This window comes from Rhipicephalus sanguineus, chromosome 4, assembly GCF_013339695.2.
Source record: "Rhipicephalus sanguineus isolate Rsan-2018 chromosome 4, BIME_Rsan_1.4, whole genome shotgun sequence".
Classification (NCBI taxonomy): Eukaryota; Metazoa; Arthropoda; class Arachnida; order Ixodida; family Ixodidae; genus Rhipicephalus; species Rhipicephalus sanguineus.
Window position 1 is genome coordinate 58,556,227 of NC_051179.1, and position 27,856 is coordinate 58,584,082.

Consider the following 27,856-nt stretch of genomic DNA (forward strand, 5'->3'; position numbering starts at 1 on the left):
TAGAGGTAGACAGCTCGAGTTAAAGGCTGTTGCAATGCCTGCAAAACATGGTCACGTACACCAATTCCGTTACCCCAAGGCTGACAGCTTTTGAACATCCTGTTGAAGCGTGCAGGCAATAATTAGAGACTTCTTTTACCATCTTTTAAAGTAATTTTAATGTACATCAGATAAGTGAATGTTCTTTGCAGTACAGTGTGTGACTGTAAGGCGATCTGGATTTTGATTTCAGGCAACTCATTTGTGCCGAGCATAGGTTACTGAAGAGTTGAAAACTTTTTACGCTTTCCATTGGGCAAGTGCTCTAAAAACATGCAGCTAGGCATCTAGCCCTTGTAGAGACAACCTACAGCAGCTAATGTGATCAAAAGCCCTACAAATGCTTAGTAAAAAACAATACGCATGCGTTAGGAATCCTTGTGGTGTGTTCTGTAAACACACGTTAGCTACTGTAATAAACAACCCAAACAGAAAAATTTTATGTAAACATACCCGACAGGAAGGCTAATCGTTTCTTCAGCACTTCCACGATATCCGCCGCTTCTGGCATTCCTGAGAAAGCAATGCGGTATTTATAAATTGCCGAAGGTACACTGAAGTTTCTTGATAATTTACAATAGCATGTTGAAGTTTCATTTGCGACCGCGTCATGCCTCCTAATAAAATAGCGCCAACGAAAACACGATTGGAGACCAAAATATCCACACGAAAAACCAATTAATCAAGTGCAGCGTAAATGACGATAAATCAGCTAAATCAGGCAATGTACGCCAAGTATGAAACAGCGTGTTTACATGCTTAGTATTGCAAGGAGCTATCTTAACAGCACATAGTTAAGCTTATCTGAGGCAGGGTAGGACAAAAACAACACGACTTACTAGACCTCGTCTTGTTCACTTCGCCGTTTCTGCAGATCCGCTCGGAGTGCTTTCTTTCCAATGTTTTCGACATTTTAATGAAACCTGGAAGGAGAAAGTAAAACCGGTATGCAGGTCGTGCTCAGGATCGAATAGCTGCACTCTCTCCGCACTTGCCACAGAACCTGCTGTAGCACATTTCAAAAGCGGCATCCCTGGGCGTCGGTTACTCGGATCGTTTTAAAATGCCGGGAAAAGCGAAGATCACACGCCTTTCGCACTGGTTTCGGATGTCAAAGCGAACGATCCGAACATCCCACAGTACCCTAATCGGGGCGTTACTGCACTAAACCACTGATAACTACTCCAGGCGTTTCTTTCGTAGGGCCAAGTCGGTTCAGCAACGGCAAAAACTGAAGCCCCACCGTCGCATAGTGCACGCCGAGTGTGCGATGGGCGAAGCAAATGCCAGCCACTCACCTGTTGCTGCTGCGCTCGTCGCGTCGGCCACCGCAGAAAAGTGTTGAGCCAAGCGCTCGTCACGCATCCGTTCTCGTCAAGTACCCCCCGGCGAAGCCGTTGTCTGGCCGCAAGGTCATATCAATAACGCAAGCAGCAGCGCGACGACAGGGCACGCTCTAGACAGTAGCTGACGGTACCCCGCCGGTCCAGCGGAGGCGCCCATTGCATGCAAAATGCGTCACGCCTTGTGGTCACATGGCGTCATGGCCACCGCAGCGCGGCCAGCTGACGCTAGGAGAAGAAAGAATGAAAGAACTGACAAAAAGAGCAACATAAAAGATAAAAACATAGACGAGTGATGTCGAAGCCACTCACGCCGCGGTAGGAATGATGGGTCTGCAGTTTCGGTTTTCCTTCCGACTTCGTTGCGCGCCAACTTTGAATCGTGTTTTTGTGCTTCGAAACGCCGTTCTCGCATTTCGCATTTATTTGGAGCGGCGGTATTATAGTGTTCTATAGACGAGATAAATAAAATACTCTTACATTAAGACTACATGTCATGCATCAACTGTGAGCGACGGACAATGCTGTCGATTCAAACCTGTTTGTTGAACTGGTTGCCCTTTGTTGAAATTGTTGTGGTTCAATGTTGCAATATCGCTTAACATTTCACCGCAACAAGATGTAACAACTAGGGTAGGGCGCACGTTACACGCACTTACACAAATCTAATCTCTATTATATCGAGAAATCTGAGTAATCTGGCTTAGCTATGACTCAAGATGAAGAGGCAGGGGCGTAGGCAGAAATGTGTTTGGAGGGGGGGGGGGGCACCCCCTTGATCTGAAGTGGGGGCCGGGCAGACAAATGTGGTCGAGCGTCATTCTGTGCCATGTATCCCATGGCAGAAAAAAAATACGGGGGGGGGGGGGGGGGAAGAGGAGGGGCGGGGGCACGGGCCCGGTGTGCCACCCCGGGCCCTGGCTACGCCACTGTGAAGAAGTATTCAATAACCAGTGATATTTATTTCACTAGCTACTCCTCAGTCACGATCATGAGTTGCTGTCGTATGAAGAGGCTCTTTATTGTGAGCATCACTTCGAACTTGGAATAATGGCGCCCGCATTGGATTCTTTGTTCACCCCAATTATGGTTCACACACCACGAGGCGTATAAAGAAGCAATACTAATGTAATGATAATGATATCAGAGGACATATACTGTACGTCCACCCGACCACTGGCGTAGTCAGGGGGGGAAGGGGGGGTTCAACCCCCCCCCCCCCGAAAAGGATTACTGGCTACGCTGTTGTACCCGACTATATGCACCGAGCGCTTTAAAGCGGCGTTGCACAAAGGAAATAAGTCATTGTCGTGATCAAGATCTGGAAGATCATTTATGCAGTCAAGAGTTCGACGAAAGTTCGTCTGGTCAGGTTCCATGATGATGATGTAGATGCGGTCACTGAAAACAGTGAAAAACAGAGACGTTTCACAGTGTTCATGTTTTGTTCACAGTTAAAAACACAGAGACGTTTCGGGACCCATACGAGTTCCTTGTTTACAGTGAACAAGGAACCAGTATGGGTCCCGAAACGTCTCTGTGTTTTTCATCTTGACTTGGTCAGTCACCGTATCTACATCCTCATCATTTACGCACAGTTCATTCCAGCAATATACCATATATGTCTAAACGTAAGTGCAAATGCGGTCTTCGGCCCCCATGGACAAGTTAAGGGTGGGAATTGGTGCACTCCCCCCCCCCCCCCCCACCACCCCCTTTCTTGCCTTCCTTGTTTTGACCCTGAATTGACGCTTATGTGGGAACAATAGTCGCATCCGGAGTTGTCGTTTAAGGATTTGTCAAGGCTCCTTTTGTGCGGTTGCCTATCTGTACACAAGCAGTGTTCAGACATTCAGTACATCGCAGACATTTCATCTGTCCCTTCGTTGACGTGCCAGTTGCTGCAATGGTGGATGAAAAGGACACTTAACTCGTCGTCTGAAAGGAACGTTATAAGGGTTAAGTGAGCTTTCCTCGACTACTATACTATAAGAGGCTCGAAGTAGAACGCTTTGCTCGACGTAATATTCTCTCCTGAGCTATCTACCACGCCTATTTTATTGAATTATTACCTAGTCATGCTTAATTATACTTTTTTTGGCAGTGCAAAAAGCTAAGATACCGGTGGGAACGTATGAGGCGCTAAGATGTTGGAGAAAGGAAAATTGACAACCACCTGTTCGCAGCACGAAGATACAAGGAAATCCATGTGAATTTCTCAGAAAGAAAGCTTCTTAGTTGCCGAAAAATTCGTTCTGGTTCGGGGATTTCCTTGTGGCTTCGCGCTATATACCAACGGGTGGTGGTCAATTTTCCTTTCTTAACCCTTCCATCACCTTGCGGGATTCCGCAGAACTGACTTGCAATAAGATGTTGAAGATATATATCTTTTTCAGAGCTGTATATAGAGCCTCAGCTAACATTAGTCGCGCTTTTGTGGGCCGAAGGAACACGAGGAAGAAAACTATGTACCTTAATCTCAAAGTTTTTCCACGTCACCATTTCCAGCTTTGTCTATTTCACCACCTCTCTCATCTTTACCGATCCCCTTAAACAATCCTCAACGCCGCTTCAAGTACACGTGTGTAACGAATACGAGAGCAGTGTGGTCGCGACATGAACTACTATCTTCTCCCCTCTCCCATTTTCTTGCAGAACAAAAAGTTATAGCGAAGTCAAACACACATTGAACAAATGCACTTGATTTAATGGAGTTTCAAACTTCACAGGCCGGCAACCTTGTTTACAATAAACAGCCCGGATAGTTCTGCCCTCCTCTACTTCAGCCATCGTCTTCTACTGTGGCAGCTGAACCATGGGGAGAGGTCCTTGGCGGTGATATTAAGGCTAATTATAATTGTTGTTAGTGGCGGTAAAAAAAAGAAAGAAAACCTTCGTGCGTGCGAAGTGAAGGAGAAGATGAGAAGAGGCAGTGAGCAATGATGACGCGTTCCCGCACTCACCATAGCGAATGCTCTTATCTATCATGGTAGGAATGTCTGCTCTATCGTGTAGCAACTGCGATATTCGACGAATGATATCTCTCTCAGCCGCTTGTAGTAACAGTGGTCGTATCAGTTGCCATGTCTTTCTCTCTTGAGATAGTGCCCCGGAAGTTTTCTTTACACTGCTCACTTGCACTCTCAAAAGTGAACAGACGAGCTGATCTTTCTTTTTTTTTTTGACATCCAACAAACCGCAACGAATACAAAATGGCCGCTCTCAATCAGTGGCCTGTAAGTGGATTGAACATATCGGTTCTCATCAGGTCACCAAGCATGATCAGAACGGCAGAGATATGTGTTTCTTTTTCCGTTTTAGTTTTCGCACATCAGTACAGGAGGACTGTACGAACCTCTACCGAACAATGTCCCCATAAAAAACCGGGTGCTTTGCCTGGCGTCTGCTTGTGCACACTGTGGATGCTGCGGGAAATCGAACATTGCACTTCCTGCGGCCAAGCCTGGCGCCCTCCTCAGCAGGGGGCCCTGTACGCGTGTATCTGTGAGCAGGGCGCTTTGAGATGGACTGACAGCCCTGACCCTACTGATCAAGATGGCTGACGTATCCTTGACCGAGATATGTGTGGTGACTGTGGCAATATGCGATTACGACTTCGATAGCGCGCCCTAACTCCTCGATGGCAGTACGCAGGCGCGGAATATCGCCAAACCAGATCTGTGCGATATGGTATTGAACACACTTTATATAATTAGCACAATTTTAGTGCGCCTGAAGTTTTTCAGACACAGAACTCTGCTCCCTAAAATAAAGTGTTCATAAAAGAGGTTGTCAGAGACACTAAGAAAATACAACTCAATAGAAAGAGAAAAACTAAAAAAAGAAACTATTAGATGATGTATGCATGTAAGGTCCAAGTTGGAATGGCTTCCTCAGCTCGCCATAGAATAGGGTGAGTAGCATATGTTGCCAACACTATGACTTGGTTGAGTTAGACCGTGCTGGGCGAAAACGCAGGACGATTTTAGACGCGGTTGCTTGACATTGCAGTCTTGTGCGCACTGAATGGCGAGTCATGCGTGCAATAAAATCGGTCGTATACTTCAACTTCAGTGCAGCGCTTTGTGTTGTCGATTCCTCGCCTGAGTCGCACGGTGTGCTGCCCCAACTAATAACGTGTCACACAAACACACACACACACACACACACGCGCGCGCGCGCGCACGCAGGCACACACACGCACGCACAAACACACGCACGCACACACACGCACACACACGCACACACACGCACACACACGCACGAGGTGCAACGTTCCAGCATGAATTGATCCCTTAATTTGTATAAAGTTTGCAGGTATTTATTTTTCGCTCTCTTTGTTTTTTTTCCCCCTTCGATGAGCCTGTCTTCGGGGACTCCACAACATCCACTTCCGTGTTTGAACTGTCACAGCTTGTGGCTGCATTAGCTGTTCGTGGTGCAATGTTTGCAAGAGCGAAACGAGTTGTCCGTGATACAGCGTGTACTCAAACTCCGTGAAGATAGACCAGCTGGGAAGAACACAGTTCGTCACACAGCTACTCAAGTGAAAGCACACGATGACTACAGTCGTGCGCTAAACGCCAGCAAGAGTAAATGACTCAACACCATCGGTATACAGAAGGAAAGATATTTTATTCGTGTGTAGATTTATGTATATTATGTATAGTATTTATAGATGTATGTATAATTCTTTTTTTTTTGTAGTAATATGTATAGGAAGCCGCAGCTACATTTCTTACACTTGGTTATCGCATAAGTATCGTAACAAGAGAAAAAAAGACAACCAAAGCTCAGAGATAGTGATACAGGCGATGGTTGATCGATATACAGTTTGTCCACAGATATACCGAGATAAAATCTTGGAAGGTCCGAAACATTGTCACGTGCGGCTCTGTACAGGCAGGGAAGAAGGTTCAAAAGGCCAACAAACGTCTCAACAAACACTTGTCTCGCATATACATATAATAGCGACCACCTGCGCAGGCTGAGGTAAACCGATGCACCCACACTTGGCAACATCGTCAATCAAAGGGACGCCAAAGGAAAACACAGGGTTAGGCTATAGACTGGTACACTTATAGAGCGGAAATAGACCACTCTCATCGTGATTATATGCAGCGCAGCAGGGTGCGTAATCTTAAAAGGTGGTTACACCGACGCCACATTGGAATTCCCTCACCAGCTCTTCGTGACATCACAACCTTCGACATAGTGCAGCAGGCATTTTGAAGCGCTTTTTAGTGAACAAGTATATATTGTTCGTCCCATTATTTATTTATTTATTTATTTTTTTGCTTTCAAAAGTAGCCCTCCATGAATGTGAAAGCACGCACACACTAAGATTGACAGATTTCAGATACCTTTTTTTTTAATCTGCGCTAAAGAGTCCATAAGTTCGCGATGTCGCCATGTCCTCTCATGTGCCACGGTAGGGTGAAAACTCAAAAGAAAGAGAAAAGCGCAGTACGGTTTCCATCTGCTTCAGCAATAGTGACCATATTTTGCACGAAAGCGCTGTAAACATAGCCTTCCCAAAAATGAAGAAACAACACGTTTATCGTTCTAAACTTAGGTAATATATATTTTTTATTCAACTGTGCCATATAACGGCAGGTTGTATGTTTGTGGGATAAGCCGCGATCACTCAATGCCACAGGAAACGTAGCTATGCACGTGTTCAAGGCGCCATTCCAAACAACTTTATTGATCGACAAAAAGAAAAAAGAAAAAAAGGAGCTTATTCGTATAGAAGTCGCTATTTCAGCGCATGACTTCACAGTTGGGTCTTATAGTAGCGCATTCATTTGGATGACAATAAAATGGGTCGTGCCCGCATATTCCAATAATTCGCCTTACCCCAACAACCAATCTCACTCGTCCGTCGCGACATTGTCACAAGAGGGTATGCAACGAAATACGAAGTCGCATCTATCCATTATAGTCGTATTACATTAGCTACATATATTCTGCGTAAACAGCCACGTTTTCGAATGAGCATGGAAGTTCGGGGTGGCGCTTTGCGTGCATAATAGTGCCTTCACTGTAGCCTCCTGATGTCGCGGCTTATGCCTGAGAAATTACTGTGGTCCGATCATTAATTCAGAACATATGTGGCCAAAACAAGTCGATTTCACGTGTCCGTGAAGCGACGCTTCCGTGTGCTGCCAGGTCTACAGCAAAGATTAAACCACGTACCACTAAGCTTCGCAACCATTAACGCACATTTTACAGGCAGAACTGGAGGAGTTTCAAGGGTTCGAAAATTGATTACCGACACGGTTTTCTCCGTAGAATTGCATCCGAGACCCCCGACCTCATCTTGTCGGCTCCCTTCTCGAAGGCAGTTCACCATGTGATGTCTACGAGATCAGCGCGAGATATCGCGAAGCGACATTTTCGAACATTTCAAAATAGTTCTTGTTAGTAGAGCAGAATTGGACTTTGCGCAACTAAAACTCCTCTCCCTCCTTCCATAAGAAATGGCCCGAGAGGAGCTACTGGACAATGCGATCCTATAGACATATGGGTGGTGTCCAAATTCAAGCCCCTGCAACGGCTACAACTCATTAAAGAAAACCCGGTCTCGAAGGCTTTGCTTTTGCCGGCGGCACGTGCCAGAAGCGAAGGAAGGAGCCAAGAAGATGCGCGTCATGGCCGCCATGTTAAGGATGCCACCTTCATCACCAGCAGTCAACCACCAATTTCTTCCGAGCAAGTTGCAAAAAGGTTACAGTAAAGTAGTTTACCAGTCTATATTCACCCCTACAATTTGCCTTTGGTGTCCCTGCAAGCACGCAAATGCGAATAAGCGATGGAATAATAAATACGCAGAGCAGAAGAAGAAGAAGAAGAAGAAGAAGCGTCGTTTAGCCGCTACCTGAAAGGCGTAGAAAGGAAGTCAAGCAAAACACGAGCCTCGCACAATTGCATTCATCAATCCGAATCACTAAGGTGGACGTTCATTGACAGGAAACTGCTGTTATTCTTATAACTTCGAATATCGGCAAGTTAATTATACGCAATACAGAATAACGAATCTAGCGATGAAGGTTGAAAAGATTGTTTTCTAAACACAAGGCGCTTTGCAAATGAGAAGCGGAGATAAAAGCGTGACATTGAGACAACACCATACTGGCGTCCGAACAGGCATAAAATTCGCGCGTCGTGTATTTTTTTATGGATATTGGTATAAAGAAAGAGGCGTCAGCTTTCATCAAACACATATCAATGCCAGGAAACTTGGATCTAACTGCACAACTACGAAGCGACAAGGAAATGCAACGAAGAAAAAAAATTGAAACAGCTGAACGTGGGGAAGTTCATGCGTTCAGTGTGCGTTTGACGGCTGCTTCAACATTTTTCTTTTGATAATCTCGGTATATAAAACGGGTAAACAGTCAAAAATCTTCGTAGCTTTCCAGAGATCACAGTTTGTTGTATTTAATCATTGTGGCCGAGACATTTAGCTCAAGCGAAAAGAAATAGATGTCTCTGGGAACCTATCATGAACGTAAAATAAATCATTGAAGATCCTTCTACTATTTTGCATTCATTCTGTCGAAGCGGATATTGGGCCATATAGGTAGAACGAAATGAAAGAAAAAACCCATAAGAATAAAAAGCTGACACTTTTTCCTGCGAACAACAACAACAACAACAAAATTAATTATAACACGTAAAACTTTAGTGTTCTTAATTTTAACAAGGAAATCACGAGGCACCTAAATTCGGAAAGGTACACCCGATATAAAGAAACAATGTGGCAGCATGAAAACAACTGTGACTATATGAGCTATAGGTAGTGAGGCCATCGAGGTCGCGATATCGTTGTGCAGCCAGCATTGTAAAAAGCTACGCACGTTAAGACGCGAACAGAACAACGATATGGCGTGGCTGACCTCACGCGAATGCTGGCTTTCGCTCCCGGATGTGCGTGAGTGCAAAAGCCGGCATTGTGTGATTACGTAAAGAAAATGAGCACCGAAGTGTAAGAAGGAGATAATAAAGAAAATTTATGCGATAAAATCTAAATATTATTCCTGCTAGACAATTAACAACCTTCGATAACACCACTGCAGTCCATTGCAGTGTTGATGTATTGCAGGCAAACGCCTTCATTAATATATATTAATCTTTTTTGATAATTGCGACGCGCGGTTTGTGTTGAGGCACGAAGACTGGTCGATCATGCGTTTTTCTGTCTAGGAGACATTGGGAAGCTTAAAATGTTCAAATGCAAGCCCAGACAAATGTTATTTGAGTGACAAATTGTACCGCATAAGCACAGAAGAAAGCAAAGCAACCAAATTTATTTGGGTACATGGCTGGCCATCTGCTTTCAATAACCTGGAAATATCACCGTCCATTTAACACCACATAAAAATTTCAAGCTGTGGCACCCAAACAAAAGTTTAAAAATGCAACAAGATTACCATATAACGCTCCATGACTTGTCAGGATCAAACTTTTTCTTTCGTGTCTATAAAGCTAGCAACAGCAACGTAGACTATGTAACAAATCTGCACAACAAGCTGCCTCCGTAAATGCTTTCGGTATGGCTTTAACAGCTCACTAATTATTCTAGGTCAAGTAGAGAAAGGCACTTAAATTTACTCTAGTTACCCGGAAAGCTAGGCATTCTTCATTAAACTACAGCCTACTTGGTGCATAATAAGAAAGAAAATTATGAAGAAATGCCGCTAACATAACTTACAGGGAAATTTTTGTTAACGCTTCGAAAGATATCGCAGTCAGTTCCTTCTGGAAGTAATACGCCCCAATATACTTTCGAGCTCACTCTCAGGCTAAAAACATTTTAAGGAGTTTCCGAATTTATAGATGGATCTTAAGTAATTCATGACAACTTATAGAAAGAAGATAAGATGAACCCTTGAAGTACCGCTTAACATGACAATCTTTTATTCTTATCTATGCGTCCCTTTTCAGCATAAGGGGGCACTTCATTTGCATTTTAGAACAGAATTAATTTCAGTAAAAAAAGTTAAGAATGTTTGAGTGTGATGACATTTTCATAAGTCATGCATAGGTACAATAGGATATTGTACGCCTGCAACCAAAAAATATAAACGAGTGTGTTCTGACGTCTTGTGTTAAAAACATTAAAAAAAAAAAAAAAACATAAGAGAGAATATGGTCTTGCTGTGAGCGCAGTACAAGTCTCGAAGGAATGATTACATTAACGTCACGGAAGCAAGATTGCCAATATCACCATAGTCTTCCATCTCATCTTAAAAAATTATCGGCAGATTACTACCGCTCTCTCCCTATATCTAAACAGACGTCCTTCACTTAAAGATCAGATGAAAAAAATTACATGCCAAGGGAATAATGAGTACGTGATTTCTACCTGGGTCTTAGGAAACAATATACTGCCGTAGTGAACATTCAGTAAGTTCTGTTACCTATTCTTCAAAACCGCAGCTGTCGAGAATAATGTAATGCTCTATATAAACACAGTCACTTGAGCTGGAAGACGCGGAAACTAATTTCAGTCCGCGCATTTGATCTTGATTTTTGCTCTCTGACGTCATGAACTCTACTGTTTTGAAGCAACTAGTGTTCCTGTGGGCTAAATACGCGACATGCTACAGTAGCGCGAACAAAACAAACAACGGAAGCTACCGAGGTCGAAAGTCAGATAAACAAACAAACAAAGAAACAAAAAAGAAAACAGAAAACTGCTAGAGAAAATGGCACTAAATAGCATGATCGTTAGCGATGAATTCAAGCATAACTTTCTGTCGTAGTGAAGGGAAAGCTGAGGAGGCAAAGTAAGCACACATAAAAACTATCCTGAAAGTAATTACACATTCTCATCCATATTTTTTTTTTTCTAAGTTGGAGTGAAGACATTATAAACATGTCATCTGCTACAGAAAAATAAGGCTAAATACGCCATCCAAAGTTAAAGTTGCCGTATTTTTCTGGTTTACTCTTCCGTTTTGAGGCAAATGCGAAACCACGGGATTCAAGTTGATTCAGTATTCGTTTCGAGAAACCGTAAACGTTGTAAAACTCTTCCCAACTAAATGGATCAGCAATACGTGCGCAGGAGCTCTGACTCTGTAGCTTCGGCTGCGTTTTGAAGACGATAGTCTTTCTTGGAGAACTTAAAGGCAGAAATTTTGGTCTGTCTGTCTGTCTGTCTGTCTGTCTGTCTGTCTGTCTATCTTTCTGTTTGTCTGTCTGTCACCCGATTCAGCCACCCGGCCAAAGTTGAACCATTTGCTTACCGCCCACCCATCTTGAACTGGTACGGCTGTTCATACTTGTGAACGTTGTTGATCAAAAATAAATATTACGCATATCTGAGGCGCAACATCACTAGGTAAGTATTAGGCGGTGTGTTCCTTTAATAGAAAATACATAGATACGTAATTCTAAATACCCTAGTTTCTTAAGCTGCGCTGAAAATGCCATGCTATGCGCGGACGAACGCCCTCTGCCACGGAGGAAGCAAACCCTCTGCACAAGCTCATGTTTCCCGATGTAATGCCAGATAGCGTTCATATCTCACACAGCGCCTCCTATATCGTCTTTAGACAGCATTTGCAGCGGAGCACGCAGATACACGGCCAATTTTTTAATCTTCTTTATAGTCGGACTAAGGAAGCCAGCGTTTAAACTTTCCAAACGTTCGCATCGAACCCTCCAACGATTCAAACAATAGTTATCAATAACCACCTGAACAACGCGAAAACGGAAATATGTAAAAGCAACAGGATCACCCGAAAGGAGGAAGGAAAATGAAAAACCTTTCAGGCTAGCAAGCTATCGTACGCCTCAAGAAAAATGAAAACAGAATGGATGAAAGAAGCTGACTATTTGGCAGCATTGACGCATCGGAAGATGCAGAGGAAAGAATGTCTTTGAGCCAGAAAAGCCTCGAAGTTACGAGGAGGTGAACATTGTGCTTAAGGAAAGGTCGGGTAGTTAGTTGCGCTACACTTAAGAATTGAGAGTGCCGGCAACTGTTTTTTTTTTTCTGAGATTAACAACTCGTCTCGTGTTCAATCGTATTACCGAGACTTAACGTACTCCACCTAAGGAGTCACGCAAACACTCCTGCAAATGGAGTGCGTGAGCTATCGGTGTAATGCAGAACGAGGCAATTTGGGAATTGGCAGCACTTTTTAACAGTTCTTGGGAGTGTACGCGGTCACGTTAATAGCTTGAATGTACTTCAAGCGTTATACACGTATATATATATATATATATATATATATATATATATATATATATATATATATATATATATATATATATATATATATATATATATATATATATATATATATATATATATATATATATATATATATATATACGCCTTGCACGATGCTGGCAAAGTTGCGGAGCTCAGCAACCTCAGTTATATATAGTTTAGCTATGTACATATAATGCCTGAACAACACAGCGCACAGGCGATGCTACAAGTGGCTGGCAAAGACAGTAATATATAGCGTAACAGCGGCATATATATATAATGGGCAGCAGCCACAAAACACTATAAAGTTTTGGAAGAAAAGAAAATGCTCGCAAGAAAACACATGACTGGGGGGGAACCTCGACATGGTCATGATAGCACGTTCTGACATAGATACATGTTGGTAGTCGCACACAGAATAATATGAAAAAATGCTGGAACGCTCACTTGCGCGTTAGAATCTGTGATCTCCCCCATCTCTCTCTCTCTCTCTTTTTCCGCATACAACCGCAATCGTACAAGCCCAAGATACGGTCAAAATATATACTCTCACCCGTAGTACACCTCTTTGATGAATCACATACGTCACCGCTTTTAAGTGTAGATGTTCTATCCCTTGTATTCAAGACTTTTTTTTTTCGACACTGAAAGCCACTTTTAGCTAGAATCCTTCATTTATATTTCACTCAACTACGGTTCTTAGGACGATAAGAATTTTCGCATCGTGAGATGCGCGAACTATAGCAACAATAAACGCCTGACTATCAACGATAACCCATTCTGATTATTCATGACCTGACCACGTTTACACAAGGCTCTTAGTAAGTTATTACTCCAGGCGCGACGGTTAAACCCGCATATAAGAGTCTTTTGACGTTATCTGTCCTAAGCCAAGTTATGCCGGAGGTGACGCATGTACGCAGACCTGCTTTATTCCCGCCAAGAGAGACTCTCTACACAAAAGCAGTGACGTCAGCGTTTTCCTTCCGCAGGGCCTCCCTTATCAGAGGCGAGAAGGCGCGAACGTTATCTTGAAGAAACATTTAAGCTTGGGCTGAAATGTGGGGTTTAAGCGAGAACAGCAGTTGAGGAGGGGGTCTTATGTGTATCCTTGGTGAGAGACATCGAGCGACAAACTCTTTTGTACACATAAATGCTCTGTAAAATGCTGCACCTCTGAATGGAGCACAAGAAAACTCACAACAAACACACCCTCTCTCTATATATATTTCGCTCTCTCTCCCTCTTTCTCTCTCACTTCAGCTCCCGGGGCAAAACGTTTCACAGACACACAGCAAAGCTCCTCTCATAACGTTGCGAAACGAACGCGGCTCGTTAAAACGGGAGACTGCCGCTTTGCAAGCGGGCGGGATATACAGGATGATAAAGGATGAAAAAGAACAAAAACTTTATACAAGCGACGTTTATACAAGGGTTATAGCGCTGTGGGATTGGATTGCAGAAAGCACGACACTAGCTAGCGCGCGCGGAGACAGTTAACAACGTGCACTGAGGCTCACGGGCGCAAAGCACATGCAGAAGGTGGGCGGCGGCATGGGCTTGAAGAAGTACGTACTTTATGTACGCGGGAAGGTGGATACACGGATAGGGACAGGCACTGGTACACGTAGAAAAAAGACGGGATCACTCGTGCGCGATACAGTGCGTATTAGCGCGGCAGACTTCTCCGTGTATATACGGTGGGTACGCGGTCACTGGTTTGTGTATATATATGTAGAAGGGCGTGCGCAGAAGAGTTGCACGATAAAGAAGCGTGCGTCGCGCCTGAATTGTCTCGGGGCGTCACAATTAGGGCCCGGATCCCAAGGCCGCGGCGCGTACTGCGCGTGACGCGGCGTTCGTCTAAGCACGACAGGCATTGTAGTTCGTGCTGCCTCACACCCCTCCAAGCGCCTCGTGTTTTGTTTTGTGCTCTTGTTTGCATCCGTTGTTAGCCTTTGCATCTCTGACGGTGCGGCTGGGAGCGTACGGGTTGAGACTGACTGAACAAGCTGTAACGGCTATGAAGAGAAAAGAAAAAGAGGCCGGCCTAGATACGTCCAGGCGATTATCCACTGTGGACTGGCTCTGCGAGAGAATTCTGGGCGTATTATCCGGGGCCCGTCTGCGTGACTGGTGTCCGCGGGGCGTTGAAGCTTGTAAACGCTTGCTTTCAGTGTTCTTCGGCGGATCTTAACGTCGACGTTGGGACAGCAATGTCGTGACGTCAGTAAACGCTGATGGGCGAATTCGGGAACAGGAAAAGCAATTAAGACTGTTCCAGTGTTCTGACGCTCTAACTCGTTTTCGTTAAGGGTTTTAGAGCCCGTGGACCAGGCGAAAATACACACGTTAAGGCCGAAACAATGGAAAATAAGCGTCGGACCACCCCTCGTACTCGCGCATGCTTAATTTGATACGAACCCCCGATGTTCAACCGCCATTTCGGGTACCTATTGGCTTTTGTAAGCTGTGACGCTTAGAATTCCTGTTAAAGTACCGCTGTCACAGCGAATTCTACATGAATTCATGGCGTATACCGTCGCGTATCTTCCTCCGTCTGTGTTCCGATTGAAAGCTTCGCCTAACTTTCAGGATTCACCAAAAAAATGATTCTGTTGCTGTAACAAGGTCACCTCTTGGATGTGCCCGCCGAACGTTCTGGACCTTCTGGTGCAATCGTCCTTGTAAGGTCAAACTTAGCGTGGAGTTCTCCCGCTTTCACTTGTGTAAAGTGGTAACCGTCACGTTATCACGAATTAAAGGGGGGCCCATATGGTCTTCTAAGCGAATGCACGTAGCTGACAGAATTGGCCGAAACTCGTACCCTGTAGGCTGAACCTTGGGCCTGCGCGCTGTGGTTTCCAAAACGCTTGAATCGCCTTACAATGACCTAAAGACTGCTTATATAGTCCCATCGCCAAACTATTAGGCGTGCCGAATACGACCTTGAGCAATTGTTAACGGAGTGACTTCCTTTTACTAAGCGACTTCGGACAGCCTCAGTGCCAATGTTCCTTCAGAAATGACGAACGACTACGTGTGACGTAGTTATGACGTCAGTACTCGGGCTTTCATTGAAGCACAGATAAAACGTTTCCTCTCGCCAGGGCCATTACCGACGCCTGTTGTTGACAGATCAATGTCTTACGGACTATCTGTGACGTGCGAAGTGGCCCTTCTAGATAAGCGACTGGGAAGTGAGGCTCTGCGCAAGCGAGAAGATACCGAGGCCAAGGCCGTGAGTGAACACACTGCGCTCGTATGCGACGTGCAGACAAGGCGTGGTCTGTGGCTTGCGACAAAAGAAAAAAAAAATAGTGTTCATTCATAAGCCTACAGCATTCGGTGCATTGGGCATGATTGCAATATCTGACCTACAGACAAGCACATTTTTGAGCATGTTGTACACGCGATAGTTATGACAGGCTTTTTGTAGCTGCTTCTAAGCACTGTATATCACATTTACGTACATGCAAGCAGCTCTGTCTATTAGGTCTTGAATGCTGTTAAAGCTCTGGCCTATACAGTCCAGTGTGTAACGTTTCAGGGACACGATAACTGTCGCTTGCGTCAGTCTAAGTATTCAAAGATTAAGAAGACCTTTTAAAAAATAATAGTCAACTCGGCACCACATGACATCTCCTTAGAATTCCTCTCACAACGGCCGAATATTAGAATGCTTAAAAATAAGATAGCTGTGTTTATTTAGACAGGCGCTGATACACCTTGCCAGGCATGGTAAAACATTAGTTGGTACACATTGGTTTGTTAACGTGCACAAATCGCGAGTGTTCTTATAGCGTCTATTGGCACAACAGCGGTCAACGCAATGGTTGCCGTGCTGAACCCGCCTTGGCAAAACGAGTCACGCGTGACGAAGTGATGATGGACAGATGGACGAAGTCACTTCGCATGACGAAGTGATGAAGCTGCGAGCCATCGCTTTAGATCTTCTCTCCATGCGACCGTTAAGTTTGGCAGAAAATACTATTCATGCGCAGCCTTTTGATGCCTTCATTCACGCATACCGTACGTTGCCCATAGAGTTAAAAGTACACGAAAGCCAGCTTTAGACTGGAGCGTTTGTGAACCTTGTGTGTTAGTTGACCTACGAAATTTTATTTGACCAGCTTTATACTGGTGGGTTTGTGAACCTTTGGGTATAAGTTGACCTACGAGATTTTATTTCTAGGAAGTTAGCTTAAATGACGTCATGAATCAACTCAAAATGGCTATCCCGTTCAGGAATAAACGCGTTCTGCTACGACAATCAAGTCCAGTAGCATGCAGATGCTCATTCACATGCAAGTTGACACTGACATCTGAGCAAGTCGATTATGTTGTGCGCTATTTGCAGCTGAGATGGAGTGGAGTGACCACTATCATATTTGTTCGACATGCTATCCAGAACAGACAACTCAGTGCATTCCAGTACTGAAATGTCGCTTTTTCCACGACGGCGGCCACTTTCCCCGCTTCGGGTCAGCGACCACGTACACATATCTACCGAAGAAGATAAGAAAACTTCACTTATCCAAGGGCAGCCTTGTGTGGCGGCACACAAACTTGAGTCCGACTCGGCGTGCGAATCAAGACTTGGAAATTTCAGTCCAGACAAGTGGGACCCCGCACAGACAAAAAACGAGGTTCAAACCTCGCCGTCTTAGTTATGTGTATGACACAGCGCTCACCCCAAAGACAGCGGGTTTGAAAGATTGGATCGCTGATAATCATGTCGCTAAACAAGCTTTTCACCTTCTTGAGGTAACGATAACAGCTCGTACATACATATGCACCGTGCGAACGTAACCCTGTGGTTCCATGCGCCCTGGGTTTCCTTCTGCGTATTAAGTACATACGTGGGCAGAACGTGACAGTGTATTACACACGACATACACACGTACACACGCTATTAAGCACGTCTCTCCGCGTGCGTAATAGCACGTGTTCAACACATGACATGGTATATAGTGATGTGCGCATGCTCACAGTGTGCTCCAGGTGTTCTTGAGCGGGTCGCGGGTTATAGGATGATTTGGAACATGTTACACAATCACACTAACCCGAATACGGCAGCTCAGACGGTGCAATCGAATCCTGCAGACAAACACATAACACCCGAAATAAGTCCTATAACTGAAAAGAGATAGGACAGGTGTCTCTTCTTTTGTCATTGATAACAGGCTCACGCAAATTTTTCGTTGCCTTGACATTCGATCGAGTGTCCTTTCCTTTGCTAAAACTTAGGAGTCGAATGGGCCTTCTGCGGTCATAATAACGAGTATGAATAGTTAAGTTTGTTTACCAGATCTACAGGTGTTATATATACTTTTGCCGTGTCACTGTCAGTACAACGAATAACATCGAGCCTCGAAGCCGTCGGCGGTATCTTTTGTGAACATGCGTTGAATGAAGACACATTAGAAAAGTAAAATTCAATAATCGTAGGGGTTTTACGTCCCAAAACCACGATATGATTATGAGAGACGCCGTAGTGGAGGTCTCCGGAAATTTCTACCATCTGGGAATCTTTAACGTGCACCTAAATATAAGTACACGGGCCTCTAGCATTTCGCCTACATCGAAAAGCGGCCGCCAAGGTCGGGATTCGATCCCGCGACCTTCGGGTCAGCATTCAAGCACCCACTAGACCACCGCGGCGGGTGACAGTTGAGGATTACGTGTTCTCGATTGACACAACAAAAGGTTAATCGTCTACAGGACAAAGTTGCACCATCGGGACGATCAGAACGCTTAGCGTAACACGAGGAAAAGGCGGAAGAGAGGAGGAGGAGGTGCGAGGAGGAAGAAGAAGAGGTTGCGCACACTATAAGTCCCGCCCCCGCGGTGGCGGTGACAGGTGTCGTCATTTCGCGTGTCCCGGCGCAGTGCAGTTGGTGAGGATGGCCCTGAGCCTGGAGAAAGTGAGCGAGCCAAAGGAGTCGGGCAGGCCGGCCAACGGGTGTCACTTGTGGGTGCTCCTCCGCTTGGCGTCCTCCCGACTTTTTCTCGTTGCTTCCTCAGTGCGCAGGGTGACGCCGAAGATGTCCTCGTGAATGCGGTTCTCCTCCTGCGCCGCACAGAGACCCACCACACACCGTATCAGCGTGCACTGCGCGTGACTACGGATGGCTGGCACTGACGTCACTGAAACCGCCATGTTGGGGTACCAGCATGGTGAGACGCGACGTTTGTGATGTCACGGTAACGTTATCAGTATACGTCGCATGCAAGTTCCTTCGTTATTAAGGCGAAAGCCTTAGATGCCTCATCAAACACGAAAAGTGACCATCAGCGTCAACACTAGTGATGCAAAAAATTATCATCATGTGACCATCGTCACCCTATAACGTCATCACGACGTCACAGATCGCCAAAGTTTGGTACGTCATCATGACGTCATAGTGACGTCACATAACGTGCCGCCACATGATGACTTCATTACAGACGTCGCTTGGTCATAGGTGGACCGATGCCAGAAGCATGTGAGGAGCAGAAAGCTTGCAATGCCTCCCATTCAAGATGCAATGCAGAACCAGGGGTGCTATTCTGGACATGGTCAAATTCCGCCATTTTGTAAAATTTTGTAATGGCGGCGTCTTAAGCCAATCAGAGAGGCCGTAGCCGCCCTCTGGACCAATCAGAATTGATTAATGGCGGAATTTACCAACATGGCGGAATTTGACAATGTCCAGAATAGCACCCCAGGCTAGCGTGCAGAAAGCTTTCGGGGGCGGGGCGATCAATACAATCGACGGAGAAGAAAAAGGAAAAGATAATTTTCGCCTTCAAGTCTTAGGCCAATACATAAGGGACGCTATGAGCTTTTCGTGCGCAGATGCCAGAAACGTTCTGGCGGTGTCGTTATCACATTGAAGCAGTTTAACCGCCACGTGATTATGCTGCCTTGAACGTCAGAAAAGCCGCCATATTGGTGTACCAGAAAGTTGAAAACTGCGTCCGTGTCATCAAGTGCAGGCTATCGATTGGGGTCGTATTCTGAAACGATCACTTTCGGCGATAGTGTCGCTTTGTGTTACGCATACTGTCGCGCGTCCAACGAACGCAGCGAGTGCATACCAGCCTTTCCTCAACCAGCCAGTCAGCGCGAACTGAAAACGATATTTCCAATTGTGATCTCCCTCAAAGTACGGTCCCTGCTGCACCCCGCGTCGGATAAGACGGTACTGAGAAGCCGTAATACAAGCGCACACGGATGTCAAAGTGCCATACAGCTTTTCAGAGGCCACTGTTTATTCTTCACTTTCTATGCAATTTTTTTATATCCCAGTTATTTAAAAATGGCTTTCACCAACGAGGCTTGGTGAGCATCACTGAAGCTAAAATTAACGCTGAAGTAGAGCCCGTGTACAAGTACACAGAATCGGAAAGTCTGTACGACTTCTTTAGGAAATACTAGCATTAACGCGATTTCGCCGTAAACTGAAGGAACACGCTGGCCTCCGGAATTCTGCGATACATACCTTAACAGTATATATTAGAGGGGTAATGATATTCTTATAATCTGGCTTCACGAGTTGATAGTCCATAATCCAAGGCTCACTAGCAGTTGAGTCGTTCGGCTGAGCTTTGACACATATTATTGTCACTTTGTCCTCAACCAGGCAATAGTGTAAAGAGCAGTAACGTTTCTGAACATATGCCATATGTACCCTGAGCTTATCCATGAGCGTTTCGGCCTTTTCCTCCGAGATGTTCCCTTGGTCTCTCAGTATGGCGCGTACAGCCTTGTTGACTCCGTCGGCCATGATGACGTCACCGCAGACGTACAGGTGGCCGTTGTCTTTCGTGAGCAGCTTGTACAACTCCTCGGCCCTTTCGTGTAGCCGATCTTGGACGTAGCACTGCACCGTTATTAAGGCAACGTTATCATTTCTCTCTGACCCATGGATACTTAACACGAAATTCGTTATGCGCTGATAAATTCTAATGGTTATCTAACGCAGCCAGGTCACCCTTACAGTGGCCTCCACGGAAGGTCACATTACAATAGGGGATGGCGCTCCCGTTGTCTCTTTTAGAACACAATAGGAGCGTTAGCGTTAGACAATTAGTATTACTCCTCCCACTTTCCGAGGAATATATATATATTTTTCACGAACGCTGGAGCCCAGCGTTGTAATTGAACGTTAGTTGACACTTTCATCGGACTCCGTTTTTTCACGACCGGTAACTGCCTTCGACGTAAACATCGTACGTAACACTCATGTGTATAGATACAATCCTGAAGCTGAGTGTCAGTCTAACGTTATAGGGTCCTGTGCTTTAAGCGGCTAACGTCTTATGCTTACACCGATAGTGAATTCGCTGCAGCTGAATCGATCTATATCTACCACAGTGTTCATAATACATGCCTTTTTCTGTCCTGGAACCCTCGAGAAAGCGAGAAACACGTTCCGCAGTGCACCCGCATCTTTCATTGTCTGCACTTCTTCAGCGTAAAGCTGCGACTCCATTGTGCGGCATCCGAAGTAGAGATCCATCTGGCCCTCGTAGAACGGTTGCCCTGAAAACAGCGTTTAAATAAATGTCCAAGAAAAGCGATCAGTCTTGCATACTTCTCGCACGTATCACACGAAGGGCGCAGCCGTTTTTACAAAAAAAGTATGAACCGTTAGTATTTCCATGTTTAGGCAGCTTCTAGCGTTCCTGTCGCGTTACGAGAAGTCAGTGCTAATGTGGTGCTCTGGACACGTACTGCTGTAGCTGTAAAGGGGCCCTGCAACACTTTTCCGAGTAACCATCGAATGGCTTTGCCAAAGGAGTTTATTGTCTCACGTATGGACAGCCGCAAAAATTTTTAGAATCCGTCAAGTACAAGCGGAGTTACAGAGGTTTGTTGTACGCTCTAATTGCTTTCTCTCTTCACTCGTCCCGACGAGAGCGCTGGAAGCTAAGAAGAAAGGGGTAGCCCGGGGAAGAAAGTTACGTTACGCGCGCGTCATGACCTTAAGCACTTTTCTTTTTTTTTATTCGAATGCGTGTCTTACATTCAGTGTGATCGCGACCGCGCGCGCGGGCACGTGGCGGCTCCCCGCGGCGGGCGCGGTAACTATGCAGCTCACGATGCTCAAATTAGCCAATGGCCGTGAATTTGGGTATATGGCGCGGTCATTTGGGTATATGACATCATTTGTCGAGAGAAGAGGGAACGGTATCTAGCTGACTGTGAGAATTAATTGTAAATTCCAGGCTGCGTGCTGCGCTATAACGTTTGGCTCGCGTGTTCTCCGGAGCCCCGACTACCGATCGGCAGCGTTTTCTGACCATGTCGAAGAAGTGTTGCAAAGGGGCCCTGCAACACTTTTCGAGCATGGTCAAAAAGCGCTGCCGATCGGTAGTCGAGGCTCCCGAGAACACGCGAGCCAAATATTATAGCGATGCGCACGGCCTGGAATTTACAATAAATTCTCAAAGTCAGCTGAAAATCGCTCCCTCTTCTCTCGACAAGTGATGTATTAGTCCGCAAAATATGACGCGATTGTCGGCAGCTCCACCATTGGCTGATGTTATAATCACGATAACACCTTCATTATTACCTTCGTTGTTAATTTTGAGTTCAATAAGTAGATAATATGTATGTTTATATTCTGTTATCGCGTTAAAAACACCGAACAAACATTAATATTAGCACTTCCGGTCTCACCGACAGCTCGCCTGCTCGTAGTTGCGTGGTTCCGTTTTCTTCGCCATGCGCAGTGCCGAAAACGTGAATATTTCTGTGCTTTTGACCATTGCCGGTTGCTGTTGAGAGTGGCAGCCGTTCGAGTGTTGCCTCGTCAGCTGGGAACTGCATCGTCGGCACGTTCTCACGACCGACCGAGGCAGCCGTGCAGCATGTCTCCGATAACAATGCTGGCGTCCGGTAATGGCGGCGCTTCGGGGTCGTCTGCCGGTGCCGTCTTACGAGGCGGTGTATCGGAGTATGGGCCGAAACCGATCTCAGCTGTCATTCATTCCAAACGAGCGCGCAGGTTTGCTTCCATGGTTGACAAAGCGATGAAAACAGTACGGCGTTCGAGGTGCACGCCCAACATTACCAAACCGACGCGCAGTTTTCAAGCACGCGCGATACGGCTCCGCTCGACGAGAACGACGCAAGCCGACCGGAAGTGGCGGCACAGACCACGTGGTTGCGCCCAGATGTCAGAGAGAAAAAAATGAAGAAAAAATTTCCGCCGGCGCTCTTGGGCGGAGCCTCGCTCGTCTGTGCTCTCTCAACTTACACCGTGGCTCCCTCCCTCGACTCACTGCCTAGCTCTCCGCGCGCTCGCTGCGTTGAGTTGAGGGAGAAAGCTGCGGAACGTGATCTCTATAATTTGGTAACACCACTTAGACTTGACGGATTCGAAAAATTTTTGCGGCATATGACTCGTGAAGAGTCATACGTCAATAATGAGACTATTCCAATATAACTAAGAAAGGTGTTGCAGGGCCCCTTTAAATCTTAGTAATAAGAATGACAGTAGGTTGTAGCCAATGTTTAGACGAAGAAACTTGACTTTGTCAGACGAAGAGAAGTCCCTTTGCGAAAATGTTGACAACACTTTCTGGCTTCCCTTGATAGACCAGGGATTGATCACTCCAAACCTCCAGATTCTATTGAATCCGTTCTCCAGCTTTACTTGTAAGATTAGCGCTACCAGCCCCCTATTTTTTTATGCTTCATAAGTTCAGCGAAGACAGAACACTGACCATACAGGCATGGCTGCAACATCAAGAACGAACAAATCTCAGTTCATTCCTCGAATTAAGCACCACTTATGACAAGTACGTGAAGAGAGAAACCGTAAAGTACATGTTGAAAATACAGCAAATGCATTGTGGCTGTTGCCTTGCTCCTGCTTAAAGCGGTTATACTAAAAAAGAATCATTAGCATGTACCTCTATTCATCTGTGGCATTCCTCGCCAAAATATTGTGTATATACCTTCTTGGTAGACCCCCTGCATAGAACAATAGCGTCGTTGCCAAAAGCTCCTGTAGGGGGCGATGCCCGTCCCCGGTCCGACGAGCACCACGGGAACGTTCTTCTGTTCTGGCAGGTGGAAGTTCGGCGCACTGACCGTCGGGAAAGATAAAAGAAATTGCAATAAATTAATACACTTTATCAACAGGAAGGCAGATGCTAGGCGAGAGAAAGTTCTGCTATCCATAGCATAGATAGCTTGCATATGACGTCACGGAAGCTGTTCTCTAGATTATTGGTGTTATGGATTTGACGTTGGGCGCGACACGCGCCCATCGTGATGTCACGCTGCTTGTTCATGCAGCTTATCGACGTTCTAGTACCAACCATAATGAGACGTCAGTGTAAACCATGTGTAAGCATTATGAAGGAATGAGGTATTAAAGTTTGCATATGCTCAATAGAAAAGCTACAAAACGAAACATTGAACTTGAACAACACTCGTAACGCTGCGGGTACGCGGGGCTTCGAATGAAGTGAATGTCACAAACAATGGGCTACCTTTAGGTTTTGTCCTTCAATTCACTGTTTGCCGCCAAATTTATTATTTTTCGTTAAAACACTTTAGATTTTGGTGAATTCCATTGCGACAGTTCGAAAATAGATGTATAAAGCTTGACTTTTTACTAAACCCAGTTTGCCTTACCTAACCTAATTTGCTTCAAATTTACGCAACTTAGACGTACGTTTTTATTGCAATGGCAATTATATGGACACTCGAGGCCCATTTTTGCCGTCGCCTTCATGTTCCGTATAAAGTCCAAATCAATGACGTCACTCCGCGCGTTCTTGTTCTATGTGTGAGCGAAAGCTTGCGAAGGCTGCAAGCGGGCGCCGCTCAAGCAGAGACGAAACGCGCCGGCCGGCTCTACCGGGCGAAGGAGCATGAAGGGGTTATTTGTGGGCGGGAGGGGGGGGGGGGGGAGGGAGCTGCGTCGCTTGAGCAGCAACCGCGAACTTTGGTCAAAAGGGCGCGGTCGCGCGCGCTATCGCGACTCAGATCAGTAGACGGCTCGTATGGCCTTGTCGTACAGTTCTCTCACCGATTACTTCGCGTTTAAGCGAGAGAAAGCACGAAAACCACTCCGCTCGCTGGAGCAGCCGTATTCCCTTAAGCCAGCGTTTTGTAGAGTTGCGCCAGATCGGATCTTAAAGGAGTTAGCTGCTATCCTTACCTCGTATAATATTTCGATTAGTTGCTATCGCATTGATTGCTTCGCCCTTGCGGTGAAACTGCGACTTCTTCTATTGTCTATGCAGACCATACATACGACAAAGCAGCATCAGTTTCTTGACCTGTACAATGGCGATATTATAAAAAGCTGCTCACATTCTGACGAAGCAGGCAATCTCCTCTTCTGGTTCGATGGTGTCCAGAAACGAAGAGCACACACCGTAGTGCTTTTTGCCTGTGCCGTCTGAAATAAAGAACAAATTCGGTATAAGCAGCTATTCTTACGATGCTCCTGTGATCATCACGTGTTCCTTGCGCACACGAGAAATTTCACATACTTGGCACAACTTTCATCACAGCTGTGGTTGCGAGAACGAGCGCAACTAACTGCAGGAACAAAAAAAAAATTTCGAAGGACAAAGTGTCTTGGACAAGTTTGTCTTTCCACTCGCATGCCTGGTTTCCAACAGTTCTCATACATAATTGTCTGGTAGGGAAGTCAGACTGCACCCCTCCCCCCAAAAAAAACACCACACACACGCACACACACAAGCACACACACGTGCACCCTTCTCGTGATATACGTATACTTAGAAGCTGCCCACTTGATCGGATTTGTATTAGCAGCCTGTCAGACGACGCTAAGTGCTCTTTCTCGAAAATACCCTTTACTTTTCTTGACCAACTTTCTAAATTCTGGCAGTTAGACTTCGCGGTTAGTTTGACAGCGCACACACGCACACATACACCCACACACATACACACACACACACACACAGACACGCGCGCACGCACGCACGCACGCACGCACGCACAGAAAAACAGCGCGCAACGGTGCCTACGCTACTCATTTTCTACGCCTGTTATGAGCCATCAAAAATGGTATTTTACATTAAAGCGAAGATAAACAGCGCAAAAAAAAAAAAAACACGGCCATGAAAAGTATGACCGTATTTTCTCGCGCTGTTTATCTTTGCTGTGAATAACCAGCTAGATCAGTCAGCTAATTTAATAATTTACATTAAATATTTCAAGTGTGTGTTAAGCTTAAAACATTGATGATTTTTTACGAATATCACATTTTATGAAGAATTATTTTCATAAATATCACGCAACTTTTTTTTTTTTTGCTTGACACTCTGTTATTCAGGAAGAGATGAATATTCTTAAACAGGGTGTGTCACTGGAGCCTACGTTTAGACAAGTGGCCTTGTATTCTTCAAGGCTGCAACTTCAAGAAGACAAGACCACTTCTCAAAACGCGAGCTCCAGCGGCAGCCTCTGCTCAAGAATATTCATGTCTCCAAGCCTCCGCCATCTCCTGAACTTCTGCCTTGTTATTCAGGAAGAGTCGGTGATGCGAAGAGCCAACATTTTCACTATCAATAAATCGATCAGCGACTCACGATCAAGCTTAATTATTAAATATTTATACTTATTACGCTCGTGTGCACATTGTTAGTCGACACTGTAAGTGCGCGCGTGTGCAAAACTGCGAGGTAGCAGTTCTTTCAGCCTGTTGCGCTGCTTACAGAAAATAGAGAGCAGAGAGAACGAGCGCGGTAATAAGTGACGATGAGAATAGACAGTAGTACGTGAGCATACGCAAATTCCCGTCTAATTTTCGGCTGACATAGCAAAATGAAAAAAAAAAAGACACAAAATAAAGTTCGAGAAGCGCTCAGATGGCTCGCTTCCTTGATTTACAATGTAAGAATCCTGTCAGACGTCTTCATTCAATGACTCATTTCCAATTAGCGCTAATGAAGAGGCCGCCAGCGCGTGGCCCGGTAAGGAAAGCGGTTCTTGGCTCACTCTCTGTGCGATACGTGACCACGGCCACGGTGAGGTGTATTTGTCCCGGATAGGCCTCGGGCGCCGAGCTGATGGAGTAGAAGCGCGGCTGGATCAAAGGCAGCATGCACAGCAGCAGCTCGGGCGTCGGCTGCACCGAGGGAAACTCCTCCAGCAAGTCCAACAGGTGCGGAAACTTCTGCGCCTTCCAGTCCTCGTACTTCTCCAGATTCTGCAACGCGCGCCACCCAAATGCATTAGCGCTGTGTTCTGTTGCAAGCATAAGCGTACGACCCCTCCCACCCTCCCGCCCTCTTCCCCAACAGACAGCAAGACCTCGTCTTTGTACCGCGTGCTCATCGTAACGGCCTCAGTAGAAAAGCGTCGAGAACAGAGGGGGGGGGGGGTTCTACGGTGGAGCATTGTCTTCCCTAATGGAGAGCCCAGCGCGCGCCTATGGTTGCAAGGAAAGGGCTCAGCAATCTCAAAGTGCTTGTTCCGACCATGCCGTAAACCTGTGAGGCTTACATTGTGTGGCAATTCGTAGTAGCGATAAGTGGCGATGCCTTCGTTCAGTGGCAATGTGGCGATAAGTGCTACGTTGGTATTACCATTAGTTACCTGTAGTTACCTGTAATTACCTTGATGGCCTGAACTTGACAGCAATAGCAAACATTAGCCTTCAGTAGCGGTATTGGGCGAGTAAAAATGGCAGGCTTCACCTAAATTTTCATTACTTTTTGGCAGCGTGCCCCTGTTCATCAAAGCGGTCCTGCAACACCTCTATATGTTATCATCCAAACGTATATTTTGCTGCGTAGATTAAAGGAACGGAACGGTCGGGGTACTCTTATCTGAACCTTTCCACAGCAACCCATATGCATACTTTTTCAGAACGGAATTACGAAAGAATGTGATGCGCCGGTCACTTTTAAAGAGGCCCTGCAAGAACTTTTAAGATCATCGTAGAATTACGGTACTATTGTATTATGTTGCCTCACGAATATTCTGCCATTTTTTTTCCTCCGAATTCATCTAGTATAAGTGGAGTAGTCGAGCGTTTTCTCTTTCCTCTCGTCGTCACGAGTGCTATCGAAGCTTCACAGGGTAACGATGCGCAGCGTAATAATTGCGTTATTGTGCGGCAAGGCCTCGAGCATATTTTCCTCTTTTTTTCTTGGACCGCATTGGCCGGTACTTGTGTTCTCGACGTGCGCAGCGTCTGTACATGGCGGAACCTCCGTTTTTCTCGCACTAACGACGCGGAAACAGTTATCTGAACGC

At 45.6% G+C, this 27,856-nt stretch overlaps 2 protein-coding genes across 3 annotated transcripts in view; both read right to left on the bottom strand.

The window, feature by feature from the left end:
• LOC119390051 (SEC14 domain and spectrin repeat-containing protein 1-B) overlaps window positions 1-1,573 on the bottom strand; it is a 30,344-nt gene extending 28,771 nt beyond the window's left edge. For both annotated transcript variants that reach the window (XR_007415762.1, XM_037657576.2), the window contains exons 1-3: window positions 1,338-1,573; window positions 879-962; window positions 493-552 (exon numbers count right to left, since the gene is read on the bottom strand). Coding sequence is in view for 1 of the 2 variants with exons in the window: in XM_037657576.2 (XP_037513504.1) it covers window positions 493-552; window positions 879-962; window positions 1,338-1,404 (211 nt within the window). In the remaining variant the exon portion in view is untranslated. The remainder of the gene's footprint in view (window positions 1-492; window positions 553-878; window positions 963-1,337) is intronic.
• Window positions 1,574-13,830: 12,257 nt separating this feature from the next.
• The window catches only part of LOC119390050 (nitric oxide synthase-like protein), a 369,982-nt gene continuing 355,956 nt past the window's right edge, over window positions 13,831-27,856 (bottom strand). Inside the window, exons 21-26 of the mRNA XM_037657575.2 lie at window positions 26,594-26,804; window positions 24,935-25,022; window positions 23,566-23,696; window positions 20,991-21,142; window positions 20,289-20,480; window positions 13,831-18,685 (exon numbers count right to left, since the gene is read on the bottom strand). Coding sequence (XP_037513503.1) covers window positions 18,581-18,685; window positions 20,289-20,480; window positions 20,991-21,142; window positions 23,566-23,696; window positions 24,935-25,022; window positions 26,594-26,804 — 879 coding nt within the window. The 3' untranslated portion in view covers window positions 13,831-18,580. The remainder of the gene's footprint in view (window positions 18,686-20,288; window positions 20,481-20,990; window positions 21,143-23,565; window positions 23,697-24,934; window positions 25,023-26,593; window positions 26,805-27,856) is intronic.